The sequence below is a fragment of the Leptidea sinapis genome, chromosome 1, assembly GCF_905404315.1.
Source record: "Leptidea sinapis chromosome 1, ilLepSina1.1, whole genome shotgun sequence".
NCBI classification, from domain to species: domain Eukaryota; kingdom Metazoa; phylum Arthropoda; class Insecta; order Lepidoptera; family Pieridae; genus Leptidea; species Leptidea sinapis.
In genome coordinates, this window is record NC_066265.1 from 2,579,684 (window position 1) to 2,606,249 (window position 26,566).

Sequence of the window (26,566 nt, forward strand, 5' to 3'; positions counted from 1 at the left end):
TTCATTACTAAAAAAAAACAAAAGAAAATAGTTATTGTGTTACATGTGCATAGGTTCTCAACGTGGGCGATAACTCCCCCTTGTGGGCGTTTGAGACTTTCGGGGGGGCAGTAGAAGACCCAGAGAAAATTAGGGGGCATTGAGATGGCGCAGGGCGTGGGTAGATTAAAAAATATAGTCTAAAAAGGCAAAAAAATACACGAAAATACTATAGAAAAAAACATATTCTCAAAGTGGGCGGTGAGCAAAATAAGATTGAGAAACTATGTGTTACGTAATGATTGTCACCAAATATAGCACTGGTTTTCGGTAGCCCCAGCAATTGACTTCTGAAGTAGCAGCTTGTAGGCTTTTATTAATTTATAGTTATTATGAATCAAACCGAGTATATAAAATAAAATATTAATTAATAATAATATAATACATTTTTAGTTATTATGAATCAAACCGAGTATATAAAATAAAATATTAATTAATAATAATATAATACATTTTTAGTTATTATGAATCAAACCGAGTATATAAAATAAAATATTAATTAATAATAATATAATACATTTTTAGTTATTATGAATCAAACCGAGTATATAAAATAAAATATTAATTAATAATAATATAATACATTTTTAGTTATTATGAATCAAACCGAGTATATAAAATAAAATATTAATTAATAATAATATAATACATTTTTAGTTATTATGAATCAAACCGAGTATATAAAATAAAATATTAATTAATAATAATATAATACATTTTTAGTTATTATGAATCAAACCGAGTATATAAAATAAAATATTAATTAATAATAATATAATACATTTTTAGTTATTATGAATCAAACCGAGTATATAAAATAAAATATTAATTAATAATAATATAATACATTTTTAGTTATTATGAATCAAACCGAGTATATAAAATAAAATATTAATTAATAATAATATAATACATTTTTAGTTATTATGAATCAAACCGAGTATATAAAATAAAATATTAATTAATAATAATATAATACATTTTTAGTTATTATGAATCAAACCGAGTATATAAAATAAAATATTAATTAATAATAATATAATACATTTTTAGTTATTATGAATCAAACCGAGTATATAAAATAAAATATTAATTAATAATAATATAATACATTTTTAGTTATTATGAATCAAACCGAGTATATAAAATAAAATATTAATTAATAATAATATAATACATTTTTAGTTATTATGAATCAAACCGAGTATATAAAATAAAATATTAATTAATAATAATATAATACATTTTTAGTTATTATGAATCAAACCGAGTATATAAAATAAAATATTAATTAATAATAATATAATACATTTTTAGTTATTATGAATCAAACCGAGTATATAAAATAAAATCTGTAAATAAAATACAGATGGCAATATATTACATAAATTTAATTGTCTCATTTTAAATAACTAGTAAAATAATGGAAACACAAAATGTTAATGTAAAATTGTAAACTCATTACCGTTAGCAGGTGTAAGCAAACTATAGGTGCTTGATCTCTAAACTAAAGCAGATTTAGAAACATTTTTGCACCTTACTGCTTGGTAGTAGAATGAGACAGTTATAATATATTATATATAATATTACTAGATATCAATTGTTTTATTTTTTTCATAATCACTTCAAAATATTATTTTGTGTGTTAAAATTTATTGAAAATCTAAAATACTTAAACTCATTATAAACTGTTTACACATTTTTATATTTCCAGTCTTTGTTTTATTTTAACTTTTGTTTATAACAATACTGTTTAATTTTCAGTGTAATTTCATCTCTAAACTTCTATAAATGGGCAGGTTACTTATAATATTAGTAAGGTAATTAGATTGACTGATTTTCATACTAACACTAGACAACTAGTGCTACTAAATTATATTTTAATAAATTTAAATTGGTACCCTAGCTAAAGTTTGTATTATAATATTCTAGATAACAATGCCACGTCTTCGTACAAAGACCTCATCACCTAGCCGACTGGGCATCTACGTCAGGTCTAAAGGAAAGGTTACCGAGGAGAAAAAGGAGAACACGTATGTTGGAGCGAAATCAGACCCGGAAAAGCGGCGCAGTAGTCCCGTAAGGCTCACGCAGCGGTCGAGCCACGATATGATCGGCGCGAAGTTTAGCAAAAAGGACGAGCCGGTCAAAACGTCGTCCCGCTACTTGGCAGACAATGAGCCGAAGCCGAAGTCGTTGATTTCGAAACGAAAAAACGTGTTCCCCATCCGCAAGCCGAACGCGAACAAGACGCAGATCGCGAAAGGTAAGATTAACCGGCGGTCGGCAGACGACTCGGCGAGTCCGAGGACTTCTGTGATGTCTTCGACACTGAGCAAGAAGTGCAGCTACGCGAGGTCCATTCGCGGTGCAGTCACCAGGTCTGCCAATCGCTGCCGCGCGATGGCGTCCTCATCTTCCGAGGATGTGTTGAGCGGCACGTGGGATGACGTCACGGGCGGCACGGTCTTGGCCGGCCACAGTAGCGCGCACTTGGAGACCATGTCGATGGGTTCCAAGCGCCGTTCCTTCCCGAACCAATCGCCGTCCCACTTAAAAAAAATCCGCCTAAAAACTTCATTGTAGCGAAAGCCGCGAGCGAGACCGGCTTTGGAGCCGACACGCTCGCAGCTTACCCGGGGTGATTCTGAATAAATAAATTCGATATTTGGTGCCGATAGGTTGTTCTTGTATTATAGTTTATGTTGTCTTGTATGAAACCATGTATAATTGACATAAAAATCGAAAATACACAATAATGTACAAAAGGACATACGATCTTAAATTTCGAATAAAAATTAGAATTAATAATATCCACAGTGTGATGCGACATAAAATGAGCACTCAACTAAAAAGCTACTCAACCGTACTCTTGTAAAAATGAAGAAAATTTCCATAATATCATTTCGAAACATCCTGTAAGTAATCTAGCAGCCGTGAGCTAGCGGAGGCACTCACATCTTCCACGCCGCGTCGCATCGTAGCCATCAGAACTCGTATGCGAATAGCGCCCACGTAAGGGTGATTCAAAATTTTGGTTTATAAAAGTATAATTACTTTGTTTGAAACTTTCAATTATTTACTTTAATTTGTTAATGGTTAGATACTTAGCTCTGAGCGTGTGTTCATTTAATGTAGCGCCACGCTGCATATGGATTAATATAAGTATGGCGATAAATAGTTTTAAATTCGTATTGAATTACCAAATTTTTTTGTATGAATAAGTGTTTTAACTTTAATAGAAAATTACAAAAATATATTCTTAAATCTGTGTATTGTTTGTCAGTGAATAATGTTCGAGGTGTACATGTCTTTTGTAATATGTTTTTGTACTTATATAGTGAATAGCACCCTTCTGTGCTTTTGTATATTTAATACAATTTAGAAGTTTAGTAAAATTATAAAGGTATTAGATATATATTCTTTATTGTTTGGTGGTGCTGAGTAGATAAATTACCATACAATTTGCGGAAATAATGAGATAATATTTTCTACCTACATTCATTACAATGCCAACTCAATTAATATAGTAATGACAAACACACACACAAGAAAAATATAACTTTAATGTGTATCTTACAAACAGGACTTTGAAAACAATATATTGACAATAATATATTGACCTTTAAATAAGTACTACAGAAGGAAAGACTCATTTTCCATAGTGCCTAATCCGAGTCGACAAATAAGTGTTTCGCGTTCTTTCTTCTTGTCAGCCTAAAAATGTGATTCATAGAAAATTGTGATTATAACTAGTCTCACAATAAATTAAAGGGCATATATAAAAATTTTTTTTTTAATTTTGTGAGAAATTTTGAACTGATCTGTCTGTCAATAGGACGTGCGTATAATTTACCAGCGATAGAAGTTTGTATGGAAATTGCAATTCACGCGTCCCAATATAATGCGATAAGAATGACTTATCGGGTACATTGGGACAGCTTCAGATTATTGACAGCAGAAGGTAGTAATTTATCCCTATGTGTAGTTAGTATATTGGGAACGGCCGTAAGTGAAACAATGTTATGATCACCCGTTTTATTTATTTTCGGCTGATAATTATACTGACACTTAAAGTGTCATTGCGGTGAATGATTTGTTATTGGAAAGTGACAGATTGCCTCTGTAGTGTGCATATCGCTCGATGCTTTTATTACCAGTTGTCAGCCCTGCGATGATATGTCAATGATTTTTGGCAGACTACAGTTCAAGATTTTGTAACAGCCAGCTTCGCCATTTTGTCTTTATATCAAAATGTCCGCCATGAAACCAATTTTGTCAATGGAAGTGTTATTTGATATTGTCTTCTATAGTAAAGCCAACGGGACGAAATAAATAATCTAAACAAAGTTTCAGGGCTTCAAAACATTTTATTTGAATAAATTATATACAAATTATGGATTCCCTGCTCTAATCGTTGTCGTCTGTTAAGACAAAGATGATTGGTCGGAACAGGCCGAATCTTATTGATGCCAATATAACTCAGTATAATGTCCGTTTGTTTACTTTCATTATCTTGTCTCGTTGGCCTTTGTATAGAAGTTAGAATTATGTCTTGTGATTTCTGTCTTCGTTTAAATGTTTGTGTAACAATTATGTAATATGGACTTTTAATATCTTAGAAGAAATCTTATTTTGATTTTTTTCTTGTGTTGGCTAAACCTGGAATTAGTTATTTAAATCTTGTAAGTGCTGTCAAACTATAGGTCCCAAAGACATTGTGTCCAACTTTAGGTATATGAAATACATCTTTGTTTTTCACTTTTACAAATTATTAAGTGCATATGTACACTTAAGACATCACTTTTAATTAAATCTATTCAGTAGTTTTTTTGTATTTTACACGGACATAGAAACTTACATTAAAACAAATCTATAATTTTACTTTTTTGGTTTCGATATTGTCTGCAGAACACAGAGCAAGTATTCTGTTAAAAATATTCAGAGTAGAGTATAACTATTTTTTTGGTCTTATTGGGTATATATGCATAGAATACATACGCATATCTGTCAAGTATAAGTTGCTGTTTTGCAAACAAATGACTAACGATTTAATTTGTTTTATTACAATTTAGACACATTGTTCATAACTATTCTAATAAACTCCATTGTAGGTAGCTATAACTACTTATAATAAATTTGATCTCATCAATTATTTAGCTTTCGACATTGTACAAAAATTATTCTGTAAACTTGTAGTGATGTAAATATAGTGAATTCATCAGATATGTGCAATAACAAATAGTTTTTATATATTTATCATTGTAAACCTATGTCTAAGAAAAATTATGGAGTTTGGGGCATGCTTCTATATTATATAGCATATCTGTTGTGCTCTTCATAGTAAATATCTTTATTTTACACATGATAATGTAGTATATATTTATCGTCACAAATATAATTATGGAAACATTGTTCTTATGTACTTTTGTTTTATTTTCAACTATTATACCACACTTAACAGCCAAACGTCCTCCTAAGATCTCCACGACGCGACCGCGACGCTCGGTCGTGCGCTGACCTCATGCAACCTATTTAGAAGATCTCAACCGGATCATCGGTCTATCTTGTGGGGGGTCCACCAACATGGGCGTAGCAAGGATTCTATATAGAGGGGAGCAGATGAAGAAAATCCTAGGCTGTGAGTATCTCACACATAGTTTACAGTGGAGATAGGTAAGTTTTTTAAAAACAAGAACTACACAAGAAATAGCTTTTTTTACTTAAAGAGCAATTCGCGAGGTTCCGTTCTTTGTATACCTTAGTCGCCTCTTACGACAACCACGGGAGGAGATGGGGTGGTGCTATTCTGGTGTGACTCACACAGTAATGCTTACACATTACTGCTTCACGGCAGAAATAGGCGCCGTTGTGGTACCCATAATCTATCCGGAATCCTGAGCAAAGGAGCCTCCCACTGGTAAATATACATTAAATAAAAAATTTACAAACATTTTTTTTGACGCGCTTTTAACTTTGATCATGATTCATATATTGGACACAGCACGTCACAAACGTATTTGTTACGTCTTGAAATTCAGATTTAAGTGGCCTTTTACTTTTTTTTATGGAATAGGAGGACAAACGAGCGTACGGGTCACCTGGTGTTAAGTGATCACCGCCGCCCTCATTCTCTTGCAACACCAGAGGAATCACAAGAGCGTTGCCGGCCTTTAAGGAAGGTGTACGCGCTTTTTTTGAAGGTATCCATGTCGTATCGTCCCGAAAACACCGCACAAGGAAGCTCATTCCACAGCGTTGTAGTACGTGGAAGAAAGCTCCTTGAAAACCGCACTGTGGAGGACCGCCACACATCCAGATGGTGGGGATGATATCCTAGCTTGTGGCGTGTCGTGTGAAGGTGGAATTCGGCGGCAGGAATCAGGTAAAACTTGTTAACAGGTTGACTTTAATGTATATTCCTCTCACGAGCTCTACTTTTAAAGAAAATAGGTACGGTTGATTCACTAATTTAATTTAAATATTTTTAATGAAGCTTAGTTTAAGATTATTTGACTTTAACTCTGTATTTATCGTTATTTCTAATAATAACCTTATCTATGGTTATAAAATCCTTCCGCCTGACCCCTCTATTAATGCAGAACCGAAAAATTACAAATATATTATAATACTTTTTTCCTCGTTTCTATCTTGTTCAACAAGAAACTAAAAATATTTCGAAAAATGTCAAGGTAACTTATCTTAGGTTTTATTTATTGTTGCTGGCTGGCAAATTGAAAGCTGTTTATTGAAAACAAATGAACATTTTAACATGGGAAATATTATCGTTGTTCATCATTAAGTAATTGTATTTGACAAAATTAGTTCAAATGAAGAGAGAATATGTCTAGATGTCTCTTGCTGTTAGACAACCAATAAAACCAGATCAGGAATAATACTTTAGTGTGCGTGACAAGATACGTCTTACACACGCGATTTGTATGACACTGTGTTAGTGTGCGTGCATTCCTTTAAAATAGAGGTACATACAGTACATAGATCTAAACTCAATTTTTTCCGACGTTTTCACGGCTGTCATATTCTATCTAGATGTATAAATGATCTAAGGTGAGAAATTAAAAAATCTAACTGTTAAATCATTTATTTTAATCCACAGTTGACTTACACTAAAAGATTACAGCCTGCGTCCTCGTCTACCACCCTTCCTGCGAGTGGAGTCTGATGGGACAGGTGTGACATCCTCAATGCGACCAATCTTCATGTTAGAACGGGCAAGGGCTCGGAGAGCTGATTGTGCCCCAGGTCCTGGAGTTTTGGTTTTGTTGCCTCCAGTTGCTCGTAATTTAATGTGTAGGGCTGTGATACCTAATGTCTTGCACTTCTCAGCAACATCCTAAAACAGGAAATGAATTTTTGTACATCTCTTAATGCATACAGTGTAGGATAGCAGGTGTAAAATTATTGCAAAGAACTCATTCGATGTTACCAACAAGGATTAGAGGCACTAAGGATGAGATTTATAAAGCTTACTTAGACTTTACTTAGATAAAACTTAGCTGAGTGTTCTCTTAGCATGTCAATAACTTTGTTCTTATAGTTATTTGACAACTGAAATTATGCTGAGTTTAAGCTAAAACAGTCCAATGCATAAGTCAAGTTCACATTTTATCAGACTCAGCAATATTTTATGTAAGTAAAGTCTAAGCAAAGTCAAAGTACACTGCTCTCAGTGTACTTTGACTTTGCTTAGACTCTCTACAGATGTCATCCAATTCTCATGATTCGAGATTTCTAATTTCGATTTCAAATTTCTCTAACTTCTCTAGCTCTCACATTCAGCAACTTATAATATGAATAATAGAAAATCCTGCTTAAATCATTTTTGTATAAAGAATTATGTGAACCTGAATGTTAATTATTTGTTTTTGATATAATTCGGTAATGGTATTAAGTAACAGTTGGTGCACTATCACCCAATTGGAAGTGCATAAAAACACATTTCCTCTATAAATGTCAGAACCACCTTTAAAACCATTCACTAATTATAATGAAAACATTAAAGCTCTTTTCAGACTACGCTGTAATATAATTGCATCCAACATATAGTTCATACCACAACAATATCGCGCACCATACATATTAATGCTAATTAATGGACACTTCACTGTATGACATAATATTATTGGCGTACTATCTATACATATAAAAATTAATTGCTGTTTGTTAGTCTCGCTAAAACTTGAGAACGGCTGGACTGATTTGGCTAATTTTAGTCTTGCATTATTTGTGGAAGTCCAGAGAAGGTTTAAAAGGTGAATAAATAGGAAATGCTGCTAAATTAAATAATAACAACAAATTTGTTTTTCCTTTATGTGTCCATACATAATTTCTATGAGAGAATTTATTGACACATGGTTTGACAGTTCTGCTGTGAAACAATTTCATTACGGCAGCAGGGTGCATATTTTACGAAGTAATTTTTGATGTTATGATATATTATTGACAAATTCATATAAAAACATTATTTTATTTATTATATACAGAACAACATCTGTCAGGTCAGCTGGTATGCAATAAAATTGAGTGTGTGCTGATTTCATGCTGTGCTATATAGTGAGCCACACTCTTCCTCCTTCTTCAAAAAGTTTGAAATCACCACATTCTCCTCTCAACATTATATAATTTGATATCCATGGTCTGGCATTCTTTCGTGGCATTAATGACAAGATAGTGTCAAATTCCATTGTCATCATTGCTTGATGAGCATTCAAGACTATCTGGTACCAAATCCATCGGGTTGATCATGTTCACACTTTCCAAAAATCACAATCAAGTGAGCTTGCCATATAATATAAATTCTTGCGCTTATATCACGTAATGTGAATACAATACTATATAGTATAGCATTAGGTCCTTATTTGATATACTATAATATCTATATATATCATATCAAAATAGTATAGCGTAGTCTGAAAAATGCTTTAAGAATGTGGATTCAGCACCAATTTAGTTTCTTTTTATTTAACCTTTGTCTATTGAAACTATCCATGACTTACATATTATGTGAACACATTGTACGAACAAAGTTATGTTTTAGTAATGAATATGATACTAATATTCCTTCCTTCTAGGAGAGAAGATGCTGGAATAACAATTGTTCATTGTATCATGTCAAAGTCGAAGTGTTAACAAGTGTCTACAAAGAGCTGTTTCACCAGATTCCTGCCGCTGAATTCAACCTTCGCATGACACGCCACAAATTAGGATATCATCCCCATGATCTGGATGTGTGCCAGTCCTCCACAGTGCGGTTTTCGAGGAGCTTTCTTCCACATGCTTCAAAAATGGGGAATGAGCTTCCTTGTGAGGTGTTTGCGGGACAATATGACATGCCTTCTTAAAGGCCAGCAATGCTCCTGTGATTCCTCTGGTGTTGCTAGATAATGTGGGTGGTGATCACCACTTAACACCAGGTGACCCGTACACTTATATGTCCTCCTTTTCCATAAAAAGTCAAGACATGTTGTATACCACACACAAAACTAGCAAGTAAGTAAATCTTAATGCTAAGCAGCAATTATTATTACATGTATACAAATATGAGTCAGTAGCAACAGCAACTTCCTAAGCATGACGGAAGCTGAGGAGCCTTTTCAGCTGACAACATAATAAATTAATAATTTTAACAATTTCTATCTTTTTATGTTTTTCTTGTATGTGAAGCACATAATATTGTGTGTCGTGTGTGCGAACATTTGAAATGTATTTAGAAGGTTATTTAAACAGGATTTAAATAAAAATACATTATATTAGTCCTTATATGATTGATTTTACATTTCAATTATGCTGAATCCCACAAATACCAGGATCCAGCAGGACTAAATCTGTATAGTATTATAGTTATATATTATATTTTATTTAACAATCAGTGTTGGTCTAAAGGTGCTGAGAGATTTGAGTATTCACTTGCAATGAGTTTTTTTTAGAGCATTTTAGGTAAATGACATTAAAATATGTAATAATAAAGTGGTTAGAAACATGCAGTCAGTTTTTTTTGCAATAAACTATATATATTTTTTACATATAATTTTAATGTTATGCTGCAGAACCAAGCAATAATGCATGGGATAATTTCAATGAGCTTTTTATTTCTTCATAATTTTGTTCAGTCATGGAAAGTGATATTCTTAATATTTAGGTATTTAGTAAAATAACAGTGTGTATACAGATATGTATACAGCCATCACATTAGAAATAAATGTAAAAAATTATAAAATAGAAAAATTTTTTAGGACATTATACATAGATTTTAGGAGATAAATAATTGCAAAAAAATCAAGAACCTTTATTAACAATAGATTTCTACCCATGGAGAAGCCCTTTTAGAACAAATTAACTTATAAAATTCATAATATGATACTATTTAACTCTTCATTTTGTAGAAGATGTAAAACTTTGAGGTTACAAAATGTTTTTGTTGTTTTGATTAGTGAATGCAGAACTGAAAACAAACGTACCTGAGCTGCCAACATAGCAGCATAAGGAGAAGCTTCGTCACGATCAGCCTTCACTTTCATACCTCCTGTTACTCTGGCTATAGTTTCTCTACCGGATAGATCAGTAACATGAACGAAAGTATCATTGAAAGAGGCAAATATGTGAGCCACTCCGAAAACTGTTTCACCGACCAGATGCTGTGGTCCAAGGGTAACTTGAACCTCTTCTTTCGCAACTTTGTTTTTTCTTGGGGCCATGATTCAGCCTGCAAAACACAACACTCAAGTCAAAAACACAAGTTAACTCTGTAATTATCTCAGTAATCTTAGCACATTAAATGTTGTCACTGCTCTATACACTTGAGATGATATAATTATTTACATATAAATGAATATTTTTATGCCATTTGAATTAAAACTCAAAAAAATTAGAAAACCACACAAAATACCTTTTGCTTACAAGTTGTCAAAAAATGAAAAGGCTAAGAAAAACGGAATTTGGCAGTCGTTTGACGGTGGTTGACGCCTGACGGTTCACCTGTCACCATTGTCAAATTTCAATTTACACAATTCAACAGAACGTCAATCAAAAGGTGACCAGATTAAAATAATCATTCTTCAAGCTGCTATCGTAGCAAAATCAATCCTATGGATTTTTACAATGTGAAAGTTTTACCAGCACATAAATAAAATAATAAATCAGACTTCATAGCAATGTACTACCCGGTTACATTATCTCTAGGCTTGACGTCGGTGACGTCACATAGCCGCTTTGTTACGGTGTGCAAAAAAGCAGCACCAGAATTTTATTACTAATAAATGAACAACGATTTATTTTATCTGTATCATTAATTGACGTAAAGGCGCTAAATGCATTTATTTTCTCAAAATTGATTGCGTATGCCGCAGATGCACAAAGGCGTTGTGATGCTGATTATTATTATAATTATAAAACATCAATGAAAGAGAGAATAGGAATGATGTGGGTTAAGTACAAAAATTAAGTATTTATTTTCCTGACAGAACTGTTATAGCGACACAGAACATCAGAAACTACAGAACTATCTACAACAAAAGTCAGCTATAGCACGAAAATATCTTATTATGATGTGATGTGATTATGTAATAATGAAATAAATAGTAATGAAACTGCAAACTGTACTGACGCAATGGGCAAGTGCGAAGGTAAAAGGGGAACGAGAGGGGATTTCACGTTCTAGCGAGGTCCAAAGATAATGTGGCCATGTAGCACATAAATATTATAATTATAGCAAAATTTTTAGCTTGACTTCGCACAAATGTATTAACAGTCACTTGAGACTTAAGCGTCAGGTATACGTTATTATATTATACATAAATAATGTATTGCATTACTATATAATATACTAGTGTATAGACAAACAAAGCTTGTGAAAAGATGGCTACACATATAATCCTGAAGTACCGTAGTATGGCCACATACCAAGCCAAACACATCCGAGTTTTGAGTAACATTCTTAAGCAGTTGGGATGGCAGAGGTGCACCACGCAAAATAGGCGCACACAGTAAACTTCTAGTTGCGAAATATATCCGTGATAACCTATGCCTATAATAACTTCCATGCGCTCATTTCTGAAGATTTGCTACCTATTTTAAAATACAGAGAAGTGTTGTTGCATTTGTTACGGCTTTACGTACATAGGTCATTATCGAATAGTTTTAATGAATGGAATCACGCCAACCTCATGCGTGTGGAATCTGAGTGAAATTGCTTGTGTGTGAAGTTGAATCAAAAAAAAAATTCCCTAAGAATCGTCAGCAGTTTTATTTACTAGAGAAACGCCCTGTCTCTAAAATTATAATACTAACGAACAAATAAGGACATGTCGTGTTTTATCTAATTTAAACACGATGAGACCAAATACCTGGTGCAGCTAGTAATAATTTAATCTGTTTTATTAGAATAGGTGACAAAACAATTTTTTTTTACTAGTATCAATCTATCTATTTAACAATAAAAACCAACTTTATAGTCTGTAGGTGTTTTAAATTCCGGAAATAGGTTGATTCTAGTTCATTTCAATAGTCACTGTAGAATACGTCATTGCCAACAAATATATATTTTACCTCTGTCATAAAATTGTAAAAAACGCGGATTTAGTAAAGAAATAAGATTTTATGTGTGAAAACTTGTGATAATAATTCATTAGTTTTAATATACTTATAAGATTTTAATAAGTTTGTATTCGAATTGAAGTGATTTGCAAGTTCTTGTGTAAGTTCCAACTACGCATGACGAAGTGTCAATCTGCTGATTACTCAATAGATTTTCCATTTCATATCAACCTAACGTTTAAAAGTGTAAAATAAACTGCTATTTATTCAGGCATACTGTGTATTTTTTTTTTAAATATGAAAATATTGAGACCTGGTCCTTATTATACATCTCGTTGTGATAAAGTATAAAGCTAATAAGTCTTTGTGTATTCCAGATTCATAATGTTTATCTGGGACTGGTTTACGGGTGTACTAGGATTCTTGGGTAAGTTTAGTACCTAATTATATCAATATTACAACATTAAAAATCTATTTACCTATATCAATGATATGGTAACCTTTGTTCATCCACGTAAACCACTTGAGCCATTTTTTTGACCTAAGATATGATATTCTAACCAAATTTATTCATAGATTTTTAACAATAAAGTCTTAATATAATTAAATAATAATAATGTTTATTTGAGATTCATTAGTTATAATTAATTTCAGGTCTATATAAGAAGTCTGGCAAGCTTTTGTTCTTGGGCTTAGACAATGCTGGAAAAACCACTCTGTTACATATGTTGAAGGATGACAGACTTGCTCAACATGTACCCACATTACATCCTAGTAAGTTAATATGTGTAATCATAAAATAGTATTATTGCAGTCCTCATATTACCTTAGATATATTTGAAAAGACTTAATGGTAATAAACTATGTGTGCATGACTACAGACCTGTTGGAGGTAGTTAGGCTTAGGTCACTTAGCAATTAATTAATCTTTGAAATTCCTACTTCCTACTTCAATCAAGTATTCCTGAACTATTTTAGGTAAGAAACCCCTTTTTAATAAAGAACCTCATAGCCAGATTACTTTAAAAATCCTATCTCTACTTTTTTTTAGTTCTTTTTTGGTACATATAACAACTTACACAGAATTTTCAAAATATCAAATATGTACTTGTTATAAATAATAGGGGTTGATTTTTATACTGTTGCTGTCGAAAATCAGTTTTTGTTTGTGGAAACCAATTTTTACTGGAAGGGGTTGATATCAACCACTTTGGGAATCCCTACTGAATATAACACTATTTTAGGAAATTATTATTACACCCATCACAACACCTTACTCAATATGGTTTGTATAGGTTGATATGACTCAGATCTCCAAAAATTCTAAAATTGCTTAAACATTATTTTTTTGTTTCTCAACAAAAAATATTCTGACTTTAAACTTCATACTAAAGAAACCTTGAGTGAAGAAAAATAAAATATAATTTATTCAAATTAAATTGAATGATGCATATTTATTTTAATTTGAGTCTGAAATAACACATAATAACTACATTAAAATTATTATAGTTTCAATATGATTTTATTCAATAATATTGTAAACAAATATACTAAGACTATTAATAATATAATCCCATTAAGATTTGACTATTTATTAGTTGATTATTAATATTACTTTTGTACCAACTAAATTAAAGTATGTTAATTTATTCACAAGAATTTGTTTTATGAATTGTAATGCTATTTTTCATTGTCTATAAAATATGGTAACACATTACCATATACATACCATACATGTATCACAAATATGGTAGCTTAATACCATTCTTGAATATTTCTCCTAATGATTGATTGTATATTGAATAATAACTGTGTTTGAATATAAATAAACTACTATCAAATTAAAAATTATTGATATTTTAACCGAAAAAAGGAGAAGGTTCTCAATTCGTTGTTTTTTTTTTATATTTGTTACCTCAAAACTCTCGACAGGGTGAACCAATTTTGATAATTCTTTTTTTATTTGAAAGCTGGTGCTTCCCGAGTGGTCCCATTGTAATTTGGTCCAGATCTGACAGTGGAATCCATGAGAAAACCATAAGTCTTAAATTTTGCTATACATACATTACAGCAAAGTGGATGATAAATTTACGAATAACTAAATATCGCGCCAACCGATTTCGATGATTCTTTTTTATTGGAAAGCATATACTTCAAAGATAGTTTGGTTAGGTTCTGATTACGGAATCCATGACAAAGTAACGCAACCCTGTCTGTAATCAAAATGAAAAGTACTTACGTTCATTGCTGCATTGAAAATTTTTGTATATTTACACATATTTAGACAAATTGTTAGTTAATGTACTTCAAATTCACTAATAATCATAAAATAAAAAATATTTTAACAAAAAAAACAACTGCCTTCAAAAACACTATTCCAAAACAATATATATAATGTGCACTAAAAAGTATAAGAATAATTGCGTATTTTTATACAATCTAATTAATTAATCTTATTCTAGTTACGATTATTATAATCTTGGAGTCGGTAACATCCAAGATAGGTTTGTTACTAAATACATAGTTATAGGAGAGATGTGCTTGAGCCGTGAGGAGGCGAGGGCGGGTTGCGGCGGAAGGACACAGATTCCAAAAATAACAATAATCGTAACTAGAATTAGATTGTATAAAAATACGCAATTATTTTTATACGTTTTAGTGCACATTATAATAATGTTTTGGAAAAGTGTTTTTGAAGGAGGTTGTTTTTTTGTTAAAAATTTTTTTCAAGAAGGACATTTTATCCCACAAAGATTCCCCCAACTGATTATCTGACATCAACCAACTGACCACTGTGTGTAAAAAAGCTATTGAGTTAAAATGGAGAAATGCAATGCTCTATAATAATAATCTTATATATAAAATTCTAGTGTCTTCCGGAGGAACGGCTTGACCGATTCTCATGAAATTTTGAGTGCATATTGGGTAGGTCTGAGAATCGGACAACATCTATTTTTCATCCCCCTAAATGTTAAGGGGACCACCCTTTTTTTTTAAACTTTATTGACATTTTTTTTTAATTTGAGATTGATTATGTGTCAGCATTAAAAAATACATACAACTACAAATTTTCACCCATCTATGATCAACAGTTACTATTGTATCGCTATTTTAATATCGGCAATACAACATTTGCTGGGTCAGCTAGTATAATATAAAATCTACATGTGAAGCCTACCTTGGAATAGGAACTAATAATTAAATATTCATAAACTCTGTATGTGCCTTTTGTGTTCATAAGTCTTGAGGCAAAGTAAAACTAAAATATATATCTATGTACTCTTTTATAATGTATATAAATTATAATTGTATTTAAATATAAAATGAGTTATTTGAAATGGTCAGCCTTGTTTTAAATGCGGGCCGTAAAATCTAAGTTATCTAAGTTAAGGTTCTGAATACTAATTAGTTTTTAATTCAGGTTTGGTTGAGACTTTCTGCATGCCCTTAGCTCAAATTTGGTCCATAAAAAATTGTGACGTGACTATTGTGTAGACCATAGGTTCTCAACGTGGGCGATAACGCCCCCTTGTGGACGTTTGAGACTTTCGGGGAGGCAGTAGAAGACCCAGAGAAAATTAGGGGGCATTGAGATAGCGCAGATGGGTGTGGGTAGATTAAAAAATATAGTCTAAAAAGGCAAAAAAATACACGAAAATACTCTAGAAAAAAACATATACTCAAAGTGGGTGGTGAGCAAAATAAGGTTGAGAAACTATGGTGTAGACTTAGCTTTATGTAGAATCCTGTTGTAAATATCAGTGTTTTCGAGAGAATTGTGAGTAAATTTTGATTGAAAATCAATTAAAGAAATAGGAACTCTTGCGGCCATAGAATAAGATGTAATTCAAGTCGCACAGTGCTATTAACCTACATTTATTCTTTTTTTTTATGGAATAGGAGGACAAACGAGCGTACGGGTCACCTTTTGTTAAGTGATCACCGTCGCCCACATTCTCTTGCTACACCAGAGGAATCACAAGAGCGTTGCCGGCCTTTAAGGAAGGTGTACGCGCTTTTTTTTGAAGGTACCCATGTCGTATCGTCCCGGAAACACCGCACAAGGAAGCTCATTCCATAGCTTTGTAGTACGTGGAAGAAAGCTCCTTGTAAACAGCACTGTGGAGGACCGCCACACATCCAGATGGTGAGGAAGATATCCTAACTTGTGGCGTTTCGTGCGAAGGTGGAATTCGGCGGCAGGAATCAGGTTAAACAGCTCTTCGGAACACTCCCCGTGATAAATGCGGTAGAAGACACACAATGAAGCGACTTCTCTACGCAACGCCAAGTGATCCAGCCGTTTATTCACCTAAAAGTTGCCTTTCTTTCTATCACATGACTCCTATTACCTCTTCTGACTACCCTTAGTGTCTTCTATACCTAAAGCTGTACCTACCTAGGTCATCTTATAAAAGTTTGTAATCGTAATTTTAAATCAATATTATTTCATTGTCAAACCTACAGTCTTGCAGATAGTAATGTATTTGTTGAAAGACCACAACATAGTCAAATCTACTTAGTATAGGAAATAAATAGGTCATGAATCGTAATTTCAATAATAATAATGACTTTAAATTAGATTGTTTCAGCATCTTTAGGAAGCTTAAAAATTTAAATTTACATCACATTACTGGATAGCCATGCCCATGGGGCTGCTATGCGTACTTACGATTTCGATACCTAAATGAGGAGTGAGAAAGGCATACTATAATGTAGACTTAGCTTTATGATGGGAGTAGAATCCTATTGTAAAAACCAGTGTTTTCAAGACAATTGTGAATTAATTTTGATAAACTAGCTGTCTTATCAAGACTAGCTGACCTGGCAAACGTTGTTTTGCCATATAATTATTTTTAGAGTTAGACCGTTTCTTGGACATTGCTTTATTTTTCTAAAATAAACGTAGCGTAGGAGTAACTTATACTCCTTATTACACCAGCTACCTGCCAATAAAAGTCGCCGGATTAGCCGGAACAAACAGACAGACTGACAGACATACAAGAATTGTAAAAAATGTTATTTTGGTGTATGTATTTGTATTCATAATATACATGTAGTAAAAAAACGGTTATTTCAATATTACAAACAGACACTCCAATTTTATTTAAATGTATAGATAATTCACACAATATTTGTATAAATTATAGCCTATACGTTATTCTGTGTAAGCTATATTATTGCAAAGTTTCATCAAAATCCATTCAGTAGTGTTTGCGTTAAAGAAGTTCAAACATACATCGAGACATACAAACTTTCACATTTATAATATTAGTAGGATGTTTGCGGGTGTTGTTACTGAGTTACACAAGCAGATACATTTTTCAAGGTACTTTACAGGCCAGTCTCCTTGACCTCTCTATTATATAACACACAGAGTATGACTACATCCCAAATTCTGATTGGAAACTGTTAGTTGCATGCAAAATGATTAATTATAATAAAGCATTTTATTCAATCGTAAACAAAAGAAAAAATATAAACTAAAGCTTAAACTCTAGTCTTCTGCCTTTTTGGACAAAGGCCTCCTCCTACTGTTACCATTTACCTATGTCACTATCCAATCTTAACCAAGTACCACCTGTGGTCGCTTTCATGTTGGCTGCCAAGGCAAGGCAGGAAGACCTTGACGCCAAACGCCTGATCCGAAAAACTCGACCCAAGCCCTCCTACTCGCACTCAATTCAAGTGGGTCTCTTTACTGCGCTTCATGCAATAGGATCTACAATCCTTCAAAACAAATTTTGGTTTAGCGAGTCATGCTCGCGCTCATGCAAGAGCCCAGACGAAGACGAGCTAAGGGTGTCGCCTTCGACGGATACGTCTGGGAGGACATCATCACCAGATTTGGATCATTTTTCGTGTCCCCTGATTGTATGTCCAGTCCATTTCCACTTTAATTTTCTGATGGTTACCGTCACATCTTTTGTTTGAGTTTGTTTGTTTATTGGTGCCAATCTAATTCTACCACGATAACCTTTTCCCAATCACACTTCCTTCCATAGAGTTTTGGCATTTTGCATTATTATAGGGAGCATAAGAATTACCATAATGAGTGACAATAACATAACATATTGCAACAATACTTGGTAAACGTTATGAAGAGTCAGTCTTTTTTTTATTTTTTTCATTACCAACATCCTTGAACAATACAAAAGAGCATAATATTAGTAATACATTTAGAAAACAAATATATATAAATCTACAAATAATAATTCCATCTACTAGGTTAGTAGGTAGTAATTTAATTGTTGATAAAATTGTCAAAATTATTCAAATATAAAACACCTAGCCTCAAATTATTTTAAACCCAAGTGACAAATATAAATATCCACACTAATCAAATAACACTCTCGCCTTAAAAATAGGATTTTGCTCCCTTGGTAAACCATCTACTATTAATTTATGTTCGAACTTTTGACTGTTTGTCGAAGTGTATAAAATAAATCAAAATGAAGTATGAACTGAGTATTACTTATTCAGTACCAGCCAAAACTGAATCAGATTCGGTTGATCATTTCGGTTTCGGTGGAAAGTCCAGTTTCGGTCGAACACATATTGTTATAATGACTGCGGCCCACTAATGCATAAGCGTAACACAATCTTTGGCGACTACTTCGTGCCACCAGATAGTGTTTGCAACACTCGCGTCAAGGAATTACTGCGGTTCGTAAAGGCGGCAGGGCTTGACGACGAGCTTTAGTACCTATGAGTGGCGAACACAATATTTCAATTTTGGACGCGGTGTTACTAGGAATTAAAGATTCCTGGACTAGGAAATAGCCACCCTCTTCAAATAATAATAGTAATATTGTTATAATCGTGTTGTTCGTTACAGCATCTGAGGAGCTATCAATAGGCAGTATGCGCTTCACCACATTCGACCTGGGCGGTCATCAGCAAGCCCGCCGGGTGTGGCGGGACTACTTCCCCGCGGTGGACGCCATCGTCTTCCTGGTGGACGCGTGCGACCGCGCCCGCCTGCCCGAGTCCAAAACCGAGCTTGACTTGCTGCTCACCGACGAGACACTCAGTAACTGCCCCGTACTCATACTGGGGAACAAAATTGACAAGCCTGGTGCAGCAAGTGAAGACGAATTGAGACAGTTCTTCAACCTCTATCAACAGACTACTGGAAAGGTATTATATTGATCCTTAAAAATTTTATTTATTTACTAGCTGACCTAGCAAACTTTGTATTGCCGATATTAAAATAGCGATACAAAAGAAACTGTTGATTGTAGATGGGTGAAAATTTGAAGTTGTATCTATTTTTTAATGCTGACTCATAATCAAACAAATTTAAAAAAAAATGACAAAAAAATAAAAATAAAAAATTCGTGTGGACCTAAGGGTGGTCCACCCTTAACATTTAGGGGGATGAAAAATAGATGTTGTCCGATTCTCAGACCTGGGTAGGTATATGCACTCAAACTTTCATGAGAATCGGTCAAGCCGTTTTGGAGGAGTTCAAAGTTTAACACCATGACACGAGAATTTTATATATTATTAGATTTATTCTAATGGCGTTACAAATAAACTGGGCATTAAGTTATACCTAAAACCAAGAAGCAGAAGTTTGACTCTTATCACTGACAACACTGTCAATACAATGATAATTCTGAAGTTTTCCGAAAGCGTTATATGCTAGACAAAACCAATCATACACATAATGTCTATTTGTAAACATTTTTCATATTTTTGGTTTATTCTCAGGTATAACTTTATGCCAATTTTATTTGTAAGGTTGTTAGTCTTTTTAAAACAACTACATGAAATATTCGGTGAATACTGAACATGTGAGTACAGATTCTGTTATTACTGTTTGATGTCTTTGCATCATTGTGCATCTTCAACCACATTTATAACAGGGAACCGTAAGAGCTATTTTACTTGATTATTCCTGTTTACAAAGAGAAATATATTTATTTACCATAGAGAGTAACAATAACATATTTCAAGAACACATCATGATGTAATCAGTTTGTAAAGTGGCTTTGGCATGGTTTCACTGGTGGTTTTTTTATGGTTTCATAGCAATGGTCAACATATTGTAATTTCAATGGGAACGAAATAACAGTCAAACAGCTAGTCTTTTAATTAATATAATAACTATAATAATTGTATTTTAAAAACGTATTTATACCCAATTTTTTACAACAACCTAAAATTATATTAAATTTACAGGGCAAAGTATCGAGGTCTGAGCTACCAGGACGACCCCTAGAGTTGTTCATGTGTTCTGTCCTCAAGAGACAAGGTTACGGTGAAGGTTTCCGCTGGCTTGCTCAGTATATTGACTGAAGCAACAAGTACACGCTAATAGTCCAATGCTTTCAATAGCTCCACACTGAATTGATAAGAGAGGTTTTAACGGTTACATATCTAAGCATCGGAGACAAACATAAACTTACTAAATAATTTGACATTGCCTTTGACTTAACTATGAGGTTGTTGTACCTGAAGATACTGTGTTAATCAGTTGTTTAAATATGTAATCTTCATATAAAATATTCTTCAGATTGTTTTGTTCAAGTCTTGTGCATACAAGCCCCCTAGTGTTCATAGCTAATAAACTCATTACAAGCCAATATATACAATATACCTAATATTATTTTCCAATTCAAATTATTAATAATAATTTGAGACTAGGGGAAGTAAGAGTAAAGTATACACAAATGAAAAGCATAAATTGATTTGTAATGTTATATTGCTGTGAAACGTTGGAACGATTGACAGTAGCATTTCTCTGCTTACTGGTAATGGCGGAGTAACAAATGATATTGCATAAATATAAATAATATTAAATTGTGTTATTTTGAATATTTGCCATGATATTAATGTACTGCTTGGTTTTTAAAATATGTTAAATGTACAAAATGTTACGAACCATTGCTTGTAAGTGGGGTTGATGGAAAATATTGATGTATACTCTGTGCGTTGGAGTGACAGGCATAACCATGTCATATTAACTTAAAATCGAATAATTTTAAAATCACTTTTTGCATCTACCAGCTCTGAGGCATAGGCTTCAGACCGGAGAAGAACAGGAGCAAGAAACTCAGCAAGTTTCTTTTTTTTTAAATAAAATATATATTGAATATACAGTTAATATTCTAATTTCATTAAATTTTTCTCTTAATGTTTCGTATTATAATATAAAGTCTGCATCAGAAGGCAGTTCTCACTAGCACACGGCACTTCTTATTGGTGTTTTTTGGACTGTCTGGTCGTGAAGCCACTAAGATGGCGTGCTGTCACTGTCTCAACGCGCGGGGGTTATATTGTCAGTGAGATGCTTTAGCTGTAATTTATTTGGGTTCTGTATTCAATAATCCAATTCGGTCATGATTAAGGTTATAGTGCATTGATTATTATACTGTGTTCTATTTTATATTTTAAAGTTAGTCAATTTAAATTTGCTGTCATCTACGAGCATATGTGTGTAGCATATACAAGCCAGTTTAGCCAGGGCACACGAGGTCAATTTTTAAATCAATACCCCAAATCAATCTCCCAAAATACTCGTAGGTGGGATCTCTCCAATACTGCTCATTCGTGTATCACGAGTAGTGGCGATAATTTATCACAGCTGCTGAATTACAGAACCCTGGGCAATCTTTCCACCATGGGCTTTATTATTTATCTATGTATAGTTTTTAATTCATCGAAATAATATTGGTAGGAATATTCCACTGTCATTTTTGGTTTTTGAAACCTGAATTTGAATCGTTTTTAGGTAATGGTGCAATTTTTATTGCGAACTATATTTCTCATCAAATCGTACATTGTTTCTATTAGCTTTCCTTACTCTTAATATAGCTTGTGAAGTCGTCGAAGCGCGGTTGTTATATATGTATTTCCAAATTATGTACAAAAGAAATGTAACCACTATTATGTTTATAAAAAAAATGGTGATGGTTTAGACTCACATTCGCTGGGACATAATGTGTTACAAAATTGTGACATTTTTATTGGTTCTAGTGAGTATGAATAAAAAATTTGTGAATTTCCTGCTAAGAGTTGAAATGGTATTGTTTTAAGATATACCATCGACAAAATTGATACGTGACCCACTTTGCCCATAATACTTTTAAAATCATAAAAACAGGTTTATACATTCACGAAAAATTTAGGAAATGGTAACATTCTAACACCAATAAGTTTATACATGTATATTTAAATACTTGTGTGTATTTTTAAATCATTTTCTAATTCTACTAACAGCTTGTATGTTTTGTTTCAGAACTTTATATAAAATTATAAACTGTTGTATATAAACTGATCATTACCGTTAAAACTGGAATGCTCTTCAAGACCTTTACTCATTACTTGGTAGCCTACCTCATCCGGACACTGGCTCAATTGTTGTGGTGATCTTTCCACAAAAGCCACAATATAAATAATTTAATAGAATACTTAGTAAATGTATGTTCAAGCGAATTTCAACCAACTTGTTTATTATGACTTTATTAAAATGACATTAAGGTGGGTTACAATTCAATTTACGGCCGTTCCTAATATTCAGTCTATCTCTTACTTGAGATAAAAGTCGTAGCTATCGTTGACTTTTCTGTCACAATAAACTTATCGACGGTAACTCACCTTATCCGTACACGCTGTCTGTCAATGGGACGATGTATAGCTTACCAGCGATAGAAGTTTGTATGGAAATTTCAATCCACGTACCCCAATATAAGGCGATAACAATGACTTATCGGGTATATTCAGCTTCAGATTATTGACAGCTAATTACTGACAGTAGAAGGTAGGTATCTGTAGATAATATTTGGGAACGGCCGTTAGTCGATAGGACCTATTTATGCTTCTTAATAAATTTTACGCGGGAGTTAATACTGTTCTTTGACAAGTATAAATCGCGTGACAATAAATAAGATCAAAGAGGATGTATATACTTCGTAATAATTGAAATTGAGTTTAGTATGAAACAATATAATACAAAACAATCAAATAGTAAATATATTATAAGGCGACGGAATATAATCCGGCTAAGTTTGAAAGCGAACAGATGCTTAAAACGTTGTGGATTTCGGCTCTCTCCGTTTTTTGCAAAATGAAACTGCACGTTTCATACAATCGAGTGAATCGCTTTTTGCTTAGAGAGTGTCGCTAGGCTGAATAAGATTGCATAAGTGGACACGACAGAAGTGAACACTTCATAAAGGCGAGGTTAATAATACCCGATAAAATTACTACGCTCAGCGAGCGAGTTTCTTTTAGTCGACATTACTCTAACGAGTGTTACATAACGGTCGTAAAGAAATTTTCACTTCAACAGATGCTCACTCAACATTCTCTATGAAGAGTCGTCGGTGGGCCTGCCAAAACGGATACAATGTTAACCTACTAACCGTTTCAGTTAAAGTTCCTTATTAAATGTTTCATTTTAAAACACTTTTGAAGTTATACGTCTTATGGCGCGTTAGGGAAAAATTATCAGAGTGAACTTTTAAGATGCGCGCGCGCGTGATGGTTTATCACGCAAATACGAAACCCTGACGACTAGACCATTTCTATCATAATTCAGACTAAATTATGCGGTATAACAATATTTTCATTGGTTGTATTTTAATACCTTCTTTAGTATAATATTGTTTTTTCTACAAACGTAAATAGCGCGAGGATTAAATTTTTTAAGGATTTTTGTTTTGTTACGCTAAAGGACTTTTTTTAACCAATGAATTTCAAAAGGAGGAACACAATATTATATTTTGAGATGTATGTAACAGCTGAGGTTCAACACTTATCTTGTAAATACGATTAGTATGAAATTCACAGGCCACGTTTGGCAAGCGCAAAACGACATGCAATAGTCATGTCCTAGTGACGCCCTGTACACACGTAAGTCGGTGTTGACTCCTAGTGTGATATAGATAGCACAAACACACCACATTGCTCTGAGGTCATCGAGTTTTTAACATTAGTGTTATGAGAGCGGCGACTTTCGTACGTAGTATATATAATAAAAGATTAGACAACTAGTAACATGATAAAAATGCAAAAGTGAACATGACATGTTGGTTACAGTTCGATTGTGCGTAAGTTTACGATAATTTTCAACATGAAATACAGAAGTATCCTAATTCACATTACTAACGCTATTTATAAATTGTATCTCATTCCAATCGAGTGATAATCCTAATAGCAAATATTTAGGTTTCATTGTGTTATATGATTGTATAATAACTCCATTATCAACTATTTTTGTGATTTCTATTTATTTGTTCTCTGAAGCGGCTGGTCATAATATAATATCTCAAATATTTTTAAATGCACTTAATAGCACTAGGAAAATACAAAGATTGTGAAAACTTCAAAATTGTACATTTTGCACTCCTCGTACTGTTTATACTGCCCATCACAAGACCTGTAAATGTGAGATGTTTTCTTACAAGCGAAAACGCCAAATATTTGTAATGCAAATCTTTATTTCGTTTTAGAATCCGCTAGACGCTGTATATTTTTTGTACAAATATTTGACGTTTCTCATCAGCGTTTAAATATTAGTTGTTAGAAAATGGATCATTTGGAAGTAAAATCAGACCGCGAAATGACCGTGTTGGTCGGACGAGCCGTTTCCCACAGACTGTTGCTGGACTAGACGCTCTACAGATTCACTTGGATTGTTCATCGGTATATTATTTTTATATTATAAGTTCAAAAAATGTTTGTAATAAAATTTATATCAAACACATTGATTTTTACTTGTATTCTCAATTCTAACCCCTCGTTTACACCAAGAAACAAGTCAAAAACTTGTCAAAACATATTTGTTTTAATATGTATTGGTATTGCAATTGTCTGAAACATTCTTGCGCTCACACTGTGTTGCCAACAAGTTTTTATACAAGTATAAAACACATTTGCGTTCACATATCGATCTGTGACATGTTTGATACAGTCTGATACAAGAAGAGCGTTCACACCAACATAAAACATACATGTTCTTAACAAGTATTGTTAATTTTAATGAAATTTATGTATAATACTTATTTAAAACAAGTTTTTTACTCTATCCATGCTTGGTGGATAAAGTTTTAAACTTACTGGACAGACCACTTTTTTTTGTGGAAAAGAACAAGATAAACGGGACGCCTGGCAGATGTGAAACATCGACATTATTTTGTAAAAGTAATATGCAGAAAAGAACATATTGTGATAGGAACTAAATATGTCATAATGATAAAATAAAATATTACGATTTTTTTCCAGATAACGATGACTATTTATTGAATAAACCTTTATTTTCATAATATACAAAAGTTTACGAATTTATTTCAAATCGTGACTACTTAATTCGTTTAATCAGTGACTTCGGTAATAGTTATATTCGATGTTGCCTCTGAGGACGGTATTACTGTGACAAGGCGACGCGTCGCCACGGCATGCGTCGCCACGCCAGAAATCGGTTTTACGTGCGGCTATAGATGTTTCACATCAAAAAGCGCGTACGCCTTCCTTCAAGGCCGGCAACGCTCCTGTGATTCCTCTGGTGTTACAAGATAATGTGTGCGGCAGTGATCACGTATCACTAGGTGACCCGTGCGTACGCTCGTTTGTCCTCCTTTTCCAAAAAAAAAATGCTCTGCTGAAGTGATGGAATTCGATACTGTGAATTCTGATAAGAAAAGTATGGTGCAACTTTTAGAAACAAATTCTCCAAATTTACTGGTCTCATTCTAACTAAATTTCTGAATCCACTTCTGTCTTCTCTTCTTAAATCATTCAATAAGGAACGATAGGCCCCTTCTTGCTGTCGTCTCCTCAAAAATGATCACCAGTAGGTACTTGCATGGTTTTCTTGAATTGCCTTCATTCTGTATGATGTACAAGTATACTGCACTCATGAAGCAGTTCCGCAGTACCTTCACTTTCTATTGTCTGTACCAGTAGTCAATAATTGTGTTGTCAAATTCATTAACTTCTGCACTGACATGTCTTAAACAAGTTTAGC

General features: G+C 33.2%; 3 protein-coding genes across 6 annotated transcripts in view; 2 read left to right on the forward strand and 1 right to left on the reverse strand.

Annotated features, from left to right (window-relative positions):
* LOC126970036 (cytosolic carboxypeptidase-like protein 5) overlaps positions 1-5,460 on the forward strand; it is a 37,165-nt gene extending 31,705 nt beyond the window's left edge. For all 4 annotated transcript variants that reach the window (XM_050815718.1, XM_050815723.1, XM_050815732.1 and 1 more), the window contains one exon: positions 1,972-5,460. In XM_050815718.1, the coding sequence (XP_050671675.1) occupies positions 1,972-2,625 (654 nt within the window). In that variant the 3' untranslated portion in view covers positions 2,626-5,460. The remainder of the gene's footprint in view (positions 1-1,971) is intronic.
* Positions 5,461-7,125: 1,665 nt separating this feature from the next.
* LOC126970117 (40S ribosomal protein S14) lies at positions 7,126-11,100 on the reverse strand. The gene is made up of 3 exons (XM_050815846.1): positions 10,946-11,100; positions 10,518-10,762; positions 7,126-7,393 (listed from the first exon to the last, which is right to left on the reverse strand). The coding sequence occupies exons 2-3, from the start codon at positions 10,752-10,754 to the stop codon at positions 7,175-7,177; spliced, it is 456 nt and encodes a 151-aa protein (XP_050671803.1). The 5' UTR covers positions 10,755-10,762; positions 10,946-11,100; the 3' UTR covers positions 7,126-7,174.
* Positions 11,101-12,565: 1,465 nt separating this feature from the next.
* LOC126968219 (GTP-binding protein SAR1b) lies at positions 12,566-25,306 on the forward strand. The gene is made up of 5 exons (XM_050813090.1): positions 12,566-12,751; positions 12,969-13,018; positions 13,246-13,365; positions 19,430-19,731; positions 20,779-25,306. The coding sequence occupies exons 2-5, from the start codon at positions 12,976-12,978 to the stop codon at positions 20,893-20,895; spliced, it is 582 nt and encodes a 193-aa protein (XP_050669047.1). The 5' UTR covers positions 12,566-12,751; positions 12,969-12,975; the 3' UTR covers positions 20,896-25,306.
* The last annotated feature ends 1,260 nt before the right edge of the window (positions 25,307-26,566 follow it).